At 40.4% G+C, this 10,445-nt stretch overlaps 1 protein-coding gene across 1 annotated transcript; it reads right to left on the reverse strand.

Moving 5' to 3' along the window:
* Window positions 1-744: 744 nt before the first annotated feature.
* On the reverse strand, window positions 745-3,892 carry LOC309818547 (peroxisomal succinyl-coenzyme A thioesterase-like). The gene is made up of 3 exons (XM_082648293.1): window positions 3,418-3,892; window positions 2,350-2,552; window positions 745-1,575 (listed from the first exon to the last, which is right to left on the reverse strand). The coding sequence occupies exons 1-3, from the start codon at window positions 3,872-3,874 to the stop codon at window positions 985-987; spliced, it is 1,251 nt and encodes a 416-aa protein (XP_082504419.1). The 5' UTR covers window positions 3,875-3,892; the 3' UTR covers window positions 745-984.
* Between the last annotated feature and the right edge of the window lie 6,553 nt (window positions 3,893-10,445).

Below are 10,445 nucleotides of genomic sequence, written 5' to 3' on the forward strand. Positions count from 1 at the left end.
GAGGAAGAGAAACTGGAGCTCCCTCTCTCTCCCTGCCAGGTAAGGACACAGGAAGAAGGCAGCCGTCTGTAAGCCAGGAAGAGGCGCCACCAGGAACTGAATCTGCCACAACGTTGATCTTGGACTTCCCAGCCTCCAGAACTGTGAGAAATAAATGTCTGTTGTTTAAGCCACCCCATCTATGGTATTTTGTTACAGAAGCCTGAGCTGACTAAGACATAGTGCTGTTGGAATATGTGGCTGATGTCTTTGTCAGCTTTAGAAAATTCTCAGCCATTATCTCTTCAAATACACTTACACAACACTTTGTAGCCTTGATGTCAGAGAAAGTGATGATGATGCCTCTAAGAATGTCACAGTATGATTTTCCAAAGTCTGTTCTTAGAGCCAGGAAGCAAAAAGGAAAATAGCTCATAGTCAATCACCTTTGGAACAGAGTTTTGACTTGACCATCCAGAGCCAGATGATCCCCTTCTTACCGTAACTCCTCTCAGAGGATTCTTCTCTAACCTCCGTGAGAAAAAGGTCAGTCTGGCTTTCCCTCTATCAACACCTCTCTGTATATTTTAGCCAATAAAAATTCTACCCTGCTACCAGTAGTGGAACCGGTAGCAAACACTGAATGGCCATTCTCTCCCAGTGATGGAAAAAGTAGCCCAGTATTTGTTCAGCTTTAAATTTCATCTGTGCCTCAAAGTGTTAAGTAAAAAAATCTAGATGAAAACACAAATTTTAATAGCGTTGATACTTTTTACTATTTAGTATTGTATACTTCTAATTGGATCTTCTACAATAGGCATTTGTTACATTAGAAAAATTAATGACAAAATTAATCTCAAAAAAGTAACCTAAAATATAGCATTAATACCAATGACATGAATTTAATGTTATCCAGGGGACAAGTGATTCACATAAGATTATTAAACACTAAAATCTGACCTTGAATCTCTCCTATCAATAACAGACCAATTACAATTTGGGGCATTACAATTTGGGGCAAGCTCCAAGGTGTTTGGTGAAGAAGGTTAGAATTTGCTTCCAAGCATCTACCTGGGCCTTAGAATGAGCCCTGGGCTCCCCACCCCAGATCACAGGTTTGTCCAGTAATTTGTGTAGGGAAGCTGGGCACATGGGAAAGTAAGGAGGCTCAATGTAATGCCCAGTCCCAGGGTAAGAGATGATCTGGGGTTTTTCCTTTCCATGGGCCTGTAACCGTTCAGAGGCTATCTGGGCGTATAACTCACTCCTCCAGTTATGGTCATCCTGACCAACAATGAAGAGGATGGGCCCCTGGGCCTTCTCTATTGGAATCATGCAGGGGTTCTCACATCCCCCTACAATATCATTCCTTATATCCACAATGTCCAGGAGGCCTGAAAAAGCTACCTTCATTCTCCTTAGGTCATGGCCCAGTGGTGGAATGCTATTCTCCTTGTAGTATATGGCTTTGTTTCCATTGAAGCCAGATCCATTGATGGAAACTGTAGCTGAGATGTTCTTCAAAAATGAGGCCATGGAGAGACAAATATCAGCCCCTAAAGAAATGCCCAGAAGTCCAATGCCAGGGCCCTTTACCTGTAAGAAAAGAAGGGACAAGAGTCAAAAGTCAAGAACCTACCCAACAGAAAAATGTTTTTCTAAATGTGACTAGAGATGCTGCTAGCTTTAATTTGTGAATTGGCCACAAGAGACTCAACCTCAGCTGACAGAGTTTCTTCCCATGTAGAGACTATCGTGCTGGACACACGGCAAACAAATCTTAAACTCACTGGCAAATTTGGGAATTGGTTGCAAACTTCCAGAGAGTCATCCACTAGAGAATGCTGAGTCATTGGAACCTGTCAATTTCAGAGCTTCATTCAGGTTGAATTAAAGCATCAATGTTCCTGGGCATCTGTGTGGAACCAAATTCTGTTCCAAGAAGTGAGTCTTTCATCAGACCCCATCTAAATATATATTGACAAATGATTAACTTTATAGAAACAAAGTACAACTTCAGAGTCCAACTGAGTGGTTCTAAGCTTATGAAATGGGTGGACAAGTTTTGATCAAAATCTGAGAACATACTCTGCTATCAGAAGAAAGATTAAAAAGCATGCAAAGCTAAAAATTTAGAAACTCCACTTGCAAAAGAAATTTTAATATTACTACATAATTCCCTAAAATAAAATATCACATGAATTTTACAGTGAATTCTGCAATATTAATCCATCTGACAAAGAAAGTGGAGTAGAAGAAATCTGTGAAAGAAGAATAGAGCAGCATCAATGCACCTGGCACAGGTGAGTGCAAAGTGACACCCTCTCTGGAGGTAGTTCTAGAGAGAATGATAAAGGACATTAGGAGAACCTGGGTGTGTTGAAGCATGTAGCACAGGGCTTCTTCAAAGTAGTCCAGGTGTATGGTGTCGAATTTCTTGGGAAGATCTTCAAAGTCACAATAAGCTAGAGCCAATGTGGCAAAGCCATGGCCAGCCAGAAGGCTGGCCCGATATTCCAACAGGGCTCCTCCAACACCAAAGATGTCAATGATCCCTGGGAAAGGTCCTGGTCCTAGAGAAGGTAATATTATAGAGAGAAGGTATTATATAATTTAAAGAAATTGCTTTCCTTTTAGAGAGCTTTCTAAAGTATTTAGTGGGTTCCCGTGAATCAACGAAAACGGCTTCCTGAGTCATTATTGACAAGGAATACAAGTTCCAAGTTATCTCCAAGGTTCTAAGAATCTTTAATTGTAAGGGAGGGTAACAAAGTCTAATGACTGCATCATTGAAGGAGGAATTTCACCTTTTAGACAGTGTTGAATTGCAGTGTTCTGTTACAGGATTGGACACAGAGTTAAGAATCAAAACAAAGCTTTATACTGTGTTGCACCAACCCTTGGCGTTATTTTTGGTTCAGATGTCAACTTAGAGGAAAGAAAAAGAAATACCAGGCGAGGCTTCAGGTGAGGAAGGCAGTGAAGTCTCAAAAGTGATCTGTGGTAGAGAGGAACATGAAAAAGTGGGTAAGGGGCCCAGCGTACCCAGGACACTACAGAAGGGAGACATGGCAATAGATTCCTTGACCATCATCATTTAGTGTAAAAGCGATCAGCTGATGCCTGTAGAGATCTGTAGCGTAGTTATTAATAGCAAAGTGAACCTACCGATCCCATCCAGTCTTTTTTTTTTTTATCTGCACAATAACAGTATCCACCTCATTGGGACAATATAGAGATTAAATGAGATAATGCAAGCAAAACTCGTAGCATAGTGCGGAACATATCAAAAGCCTCCAATGTGGCTGTCAGGTCTCTGATTTAGTCAACATCCGCTTCTTCTGACCGTGCTCCCAAGCCAAACTCCCTGGGAGGCGGTATCAGAAACCAAGGCAGCCCAGGGAACATGCTGTCGAGGTCCCAGCACCCCAGCCTTACCCGGCGGCAGGAAGAGCGTGGCGCGCACCCGGCCCGCGCGCACTGGCTCACGCCGCACCCCGGGCGCCAGGAAGTCGCGCTCGTGCATCGCGCGGCCCAGGAGCCGCTGGGCGCCAGGGTCGTGGCCATCGAGCACCTCCAGCTCCACGGCGAAGGGCGTCTGCACGTCCCGCTTCAGAAACCGCCAAAAAGGCTTCTCGGGCTCCAGAGCCCAGAGGAGCCCCATGGGCTCGAGCCCCGCGAAGCTGCCGCCCAGCGCGGGCGCGCGCTCGAGGTCCAGCTGGCCGTGGGCGTCGGCGCAGTAGCGCGCGTGGGCTCGGAAGAGCGCGTCCTTCTCGTCGCGCAGGGACGCGCGCAGCGTGACCGGCTGTCCCGGGGCCAGGCCGCACACGGCGATGCGCACCGGCTCGTCCCAGCGGCAGCGGCCCGCGGGCTCCAGCGTCACTGTCACCGCCATCCCCGGCGCACTGCCGCGGTCCCGACTCGTCTGAGGTAAAAGCGCTAGGTTGTGCTCTAGGCCTGGGGCGGGGCGTACCGGGATGTCCTGTTGTCTGGCTGTGGCACCCAACCCGCCCGCGTATACGCCTCTTCTCAAATCTCTCCCTCGTGGGAGTGAAACTTGTTGGGTATGGATTCGTGGTGAAACCAGAGCTGAATGACTTTAGGTAGAATACCAAGAATTCCAGCCTCTCCATGGAAAAGGGCAACCTTTTCTTTTTCTAACTTTTAATGAGTTATACACACACACAAAAAGTGCATAAATTCTAAGTGTGTATTTTAGTGAATTTCACAACCCAAACATACTTGGGGTAACCAAGCACAAGGATCTGGAAACATCATTACTTCTCCAGAAGCCACCCTCATTTCTGCTCCAGTCACTTTCCCTTCCCCAAGGTGCTCTATCTGAGTCCAACAAAACGGGCTAGTTTTTCCCAACTCTGCATTTTATGGTGATGAATCCTTCAGTGTGCCTTTTTTAGTGTCTGCTTTCGCTCAACATTCGTTACGTTTGTGAGATTCATCGTTTTGTTGGGGGTAGTTGTAGATTGTTCATTATCACTGCCAAATACTATTTCATTTTGTGATCATAAATGTATTTGACGATTTTATTGCCTATGGACATTTGGTAGTTCTCAGTTTAGGACTCTTAGGAATAGTGCTCTGAGCGTTCAGTGAACATGTGTCCATTTTGATGGACATGTATGTGCGTTTCAGTGGAGTGAATACCTAGGAGTGGAATTGCTGTATTATAGAGAATAATAATGTTCGGCCTTAGTAGATACTAAATGTCAAGCTTTTGAATGTCACGTTAGAAGCAATATAGGTATAATGTTCAGGGATGCCCAGCATTTTATATGTAGTATAGTAATGGCTACTCTTTAGCAATGTCCCACCTGTTATACATACAAAATTTAACAAGTTTATAAAACACTGGGAATATTTTTCAAATATTGGAACGGAGGAAACTGAGGCTTGGAAAATGTTAAGATGCTGAGGATTAGCCTCTAATAACTGTCAGAACCATGACTTAACTCCAAACGTGGAACTCAACAGTGAGCGGCAGCATTGCAGTGAAATATATTAGAATTCTACCTCTGAGTTCAGCACTGACTAGTTCTGAAGTCTTAAGTAAGTTTATATCTTTTGGGGTTTAAGAGTTCTTGTGTGTAATGTGATGAAAGTCTCCTATATGGAGATAAAAGGTGATAGTGTATGTGAAAGTCTTAGAAGAATATTGGGAAGCAAAATGTCATGTTTGATTTCGTAGAGGCAGAGATTGAGCCTATGCAGTGTTCTGTTTCTCATGAGATATTTGCCATAGGTTTGCATCCTGCTTTTTAAATTCTTTTTAAAGGAAAAGACATATTTTCCAAAGCAGATGTAAGCAATACTGAAACGTTTACAGTGTGAATGATAGAGTCTTCTCTGTTCATTTGCTGCTTTCCCCCAAAGATGAGTGCATCCAACTAGATTTTGATTCTGAATGTTTAAAGTACGTACATATATGGGAGTGTGAACACGCTACGGTACTGTTCTTTTTGTTGTTGTTTGTTTGCTTTTTTAAATAAAAAAGTTATATACTTTGTACTATTTTCCCACTTCAACCACTTGTTTAAGATAAGTTTTGATTTTTAAAATACTAATAGGCATTATTTTTGAAAAAGTTTTAACTTTACAGTAAAATTCAACAGAAAGTGTAGAAAATTCCCATATCCCCAGTTTCCCTTCCCACACAATTTTCCCTATTATTAATATTTTGTGTTAGTGTGGCATATTTGTTACAGTGGATGGAGCAATATTGATACATTATTATTAACCGAAGTCTGAGTTAGGTTATATAGGCATACCTCCTTTTATTGCTCTTTGCAGATATTGAGTATTTTACAAATTGAAGGATTGTGGCAACCCTGCATCCAGCAAGTCTATCAATGTTATTTTCTCAACAGCGTTATTATATTTTTTTAACATCTTTATTGGAGTATAATTGCTTTACAATGGTGTGTTAGTTTCTGCTTCATAACAAAGTGAATCAGTTATACATATACATATGTTCCCATATCTCTTCCCTCTTGCATCTCCCTCCCTCCCACCCTCCCTATCCCACCCCTCTAGGTGGTCACAAAGCACGGAGCTGATCTCCCTGTGCTATGTGGCTGCTTCCCACTAGCTATCTATTTTACATTTGGTGTAGTGTATATATGTCCATGCCACTCTCTCACTTTGTCCCAGCTTACCCTTCCCCCTCGCCATATCCTCAAGTCCACGCTCTAGTAGGTCTGTGTCTTTACTCCCGTCTTACTCCTAAGCATTATTTTTTAATTAAGGTGTATACATTGTTTTTTTAAGACATAATGCTATTGCACATTTAATAGACTACAGTACAGTGTAGACATAGCTTTTATATGCACTGGGAAGCCTAAAAATTTGTGTGATTTGCTTTATTGTAGTGGTCTGAAACCAAACCTGCAATATCTCGGAGGTATGCCTGTAAAAATTGACAAATGCATAATGTCATGTATCCATCACTACAGTATCATACAGAATAATTTCATTGACCTAAAAATTCTGTGTGTTTCACCTGTTCGTCCCCTCCTCCCATCCCCAGGCGACCACTGATATTTTTAGATATTTATTTTGCCAGAACATCATATAGTTGGAGTTATACAGTATGTAGCATTTTCATATTAGCTTCTTTCACTTAGCAATATGCACCTAAGCCTCTTCCATGTTTTTCTGAAGCCTGATATGTCATTTCTGTTTATTGCTGAGTAACATTCTATTGTATGGATGTATTATACAATAGAGTGATTGTTGGATCATATGCTGAGGCTATGTTTAGCTTTGTTAGAAATAGGTAACTGTCTTCCAAAGTGGCTGTACCATTTTGCATTTTCACCAGCAACAAATGAGAGTTCCTCTTGCTCCATATTCTCTCCAGCATTTAATTTTGTCAGTATTTTAGAGTTCAGTCATTTTAATAGGTATGTAGTCGTATCTCATTGTTAATTTTACTTTGCAGTTCTGTAATGACATATGATGTTTAGCATCTTTTCATATGCTTGTCATCCGTATATCTTCTTTGGTGAGGTATCCATATCTTTTGCCTATTTTTTAAACATTGAAGAATAATTGACTGCAACATTATGTTAGTGCCAGGTGCACAACGTAGGCACTCAGTATTTCTGTACGTTACAAAATGTCCATAGGTCTAGTTATCATCTCTCACCATACAGAGTTATTACAATATTATTGACTATATTCCCCATGCTGTACATTTCATCCCTGTGACTCCAGTATTTTGTAATGGAAGTGTGTACCTTAATGTCCCTCGCCTCTTTCACTGAACCACCTACCCCCTCCCCCTTGGCAACCACCTGTTTCTTCTCTGTGTCTGTGAGTCTGTTTCTGTCTTGTTTTGTTTTTTAGATTCCACATATAAGTGAAATCATATGGTATTTGTCTTTGTCTGATATATTTCACTTAGTAAAATACCCTCTAGGTCCATCCATGTGTTGTTAGTAGCAAGATTTCAGTTTTTTTTATGGCTCAGTAATATGTGTGTGTGTGTGTGTGTGCGTGTGTGTGTGTGTGTATATATATATATACACATATATATATACACATATACATATATACATGCATATATCACATCTTCTTTATCCATTCATCTATTCATGGGCACTTAGGATGCTTCCATATCTTGTTTATTATAAATCCTGCTACAATGAATATCAGGGTGCATATATCTTTTTGAATTAGTGTTTTTGTTTTCTTTGGAAAAAACACCCAGAAGTGGAATTGCTGGATCATATCGGTGTTCTGTTTTTATTTTTGAGGAACCTTCATACTGTTTTCCAGAGCAGCTGCACTAACTTATATTCCCACCAATGGTACATGAGGATTCACTTTCTCTACATTCAAGCCAGCACTTGTTATTTGTTGTCTTTTTGATAATAGCCATTCTGCAAGTGTGAGGTGATATCTCATTGTGGGTTTGATTTTCATTTCCCTGATGGCTAGTGATGTTGAGCATCTTTTTTATGTGCCTGGTGGTATCTTTCTTCTTTGGAAAAATGTCTATGCAAGTCCTTTGCCCATTTTTTTTTTTAATCAGGCTGTTTGTTTTTGTCATGTTGCATTGTATGAGTTCTTTGTCTATTTTGGCTGTTAACCCCTTATGAGATATATTGTGTGCAAACATCTTCTCCCATTCAATAGGGTGCCTTTTCATTTTGTTAATGACAAAGGCAATGACAAAGAGCATACTGTCTATGTTTTCTTCCAGGAGTATTATGGTTTCAGGTCTTATGTTTTAAGTCTTTAATCCATTTTGAGTTTATTATTGTATATGGTGTGAGAAAGTAGTCCAGTTTGATTCTTCTGCAGGTAGCTGACCAGTTTTTCCAATACCATTTATTGAATAGATTGTCTTTTCCCACTGTATATTCTTGCATCCTCTGTCATAGGTAAATTGACCACATAAGCATGAGTTTATGCCTGGGCTTTCTCTTCTGTTTCATTGATCTATGTGTGTATTTTTATGCCAGTACCATGCTGTTTTGATGACTGTAGCTTTGTAGTTTAGTTTAAAATCAGGGAGCATGATACCTCCACCTTTGTTCTACTTGTTCAACATTGCTTTGGCTATTTAGGGTCTTTTGTATTTCCATAAAAAGTTTAGGATTATTTGTTCTAGTTTTGTGAAAAATGCCATTGATATTTTGATAGATTGCAGTGAATCTGTAGATTGTTTTGGGTAGTATGGACATTTTAAGGATATTAATTATTTTAAAAAAGTACCTGAAACTAACACAACATTGTAAATCAACTGTACTCCAATAAAAATTTTTAAAAATAAAGATATTAATTCTTCCAATCCATGAGCACTGTATGTATTTGTATTTATTTTTATCATTTTTAGTTTATTTCGTCAGTGTCCTATGGTTTTCAGAGTATAGGTCTTTCATGTCTTTGATTAAATTTATTACCATGTATTTTATTCTTTTTGATGCAGTTGTAACTGGGATTGTTTTTACATTTCTCTTTCTGATAGTTTGTTGTTAGTGTATAGAAAAACAACAGATTTCTTTTTTTTTTTTAATTTATTTATTTCTGGCTGTGTTGGGTCTTCATTGCTGCACACGGGCTTTCTCTAGTTGCGGCGAGCGGGAGCTACTCTTTGTTGCAGCGTGTGGCACGCGGGCTCAGTAGTTGTGGCTCACAGGCTCAGTAGTTGTGGTGCACAGGCTTAGTTGCTCCGTGGCATGTGGGGTCTTCCCAGACCAGGGATCGAACGCGTGTCCCCTGCATTGGCAGGCGGATTCTCAACCACTGCGCCACCAGGGAGGCCCAGCAACAGATTTCTGTATATTAATTTTTTAATTTTTATTTTATATTGGAGTATAGTTGATCAACAATGTTGTGTTACTTTCAGGTGTACAGAAAAGTGATTCAGTTATACGTATACATATATCTATTCTTTTTCAAATTGTTTTCCCATTTAGGTTGTTAAAGAATATTGAGCAGAGTTCCCTGTGCTATACAGTAGGTCCTTGTTGGTTATCTATCTATCTATCTATCTATCTATTTATTTATTTCTAGCTGCATTGGGTCTTCGTTGCTGCACGTGGGCTTTCTCTAGTTGCGGTGAGCAGGGGCTGCTCTTTGTTGCGGTGCACGGGCTTCTCCTTGCGGTGGCTTCTCTTGTTTCAGAGCACAGACACTAGCCACGGGCTTCAGTAGTTGTGGCACGTGGGCTCAGTAGTTGTGGCTCATGGGCTGTAGAGCACAGGCTCAGTAATTGTGGAGCAAGGGCTTAGTTGCTCCGTGGCATGTGGGATCTTCCTTGACCAGGGCTTAAACCCATGTCCCCTGCATTGGCAGGTGGATTCTTAACCACTGTGCCACCACGGAAGTCCTGGTTATCTGTTTTAAATACAGCAGTGTGTACATGTCAATCCCCAAATTATTTCGTATCCTGAAACTTCTTTTTACTGAATTTAATTATAAGTTCTAATAGTTTTTTTGGTGGTGTCTTTACAGTTTTCTGTATATAGTATCATGTCATCTGCAAACAGTGAGTTTTACTTCTTTCTTTCTGGTTTGGATGCCTTTTATTTCTTTTTCATGTCTGATTGCTTTAACTAGGAATTCCAATACTGTGTTGAATAAAGGTGGAAAGAGTGGGCATCCTTGTTTTGTTTCCTGATCTTAGAAGAAAAGCTTTCAGCTTTTGAACATTGAGTATGATGTTACATTATACATGAGTATGATGTTACATTATACATGAGTATGATGTTGCATCATACATGAGTATGATGCAGCATTAGCTGCAGCTTGTCATATATGGTGTGTGTTATGCTGAGGTATGTTCCCTCTATACCTACATTGTTGAGAGTTTTTATCATAAATGGATGTTGAGAGAAAAGGTTTTCCTGCATATATTGAGATGATCATGTCATTTTTATTTCAATTTATTAATGTGGGATATCACATTGATTGATTTGTTGATACCGACCTGTCCTTGC

The sequence above is a fragment of the Grampus griseus genome (genome assembly GCF_964374135.1).
Source record: "Grampus griseus genome assembly, chromosome: 2".
Lineage (NCBI taxonomy): Eukaryota > Metazoa > Chordata > Mammalia > Artiodactyla > Delphinidae > Grampus > Grampus griseus.

Excerpts from the sequence above, each read along its gene's own strand:
- LOC309818547 (XM_082648293.1), bottom strand. The coding sequence starts at position 3,874 with ATGGCGGTGACAGTGACGCTGGAGCCCGCGGGCCGCTGCCGCTGGGAC. Across the intron at positions 2,553-3,417 it reads CACGCTCTTCCTGCCGCCGG|GACCAGGACCTTTCCCAGGG; the intron begins GTAAGGCTGGGG and ends TACCTTCTCTAG. Across the intron at positions 1,576-2,349 it reads ACATGCTTCAACACACCCAG|GTAAAGGGCCCTGGCATTGG; the intron begins GTTCTCCTAATG and ends CTTTTCTTACAG.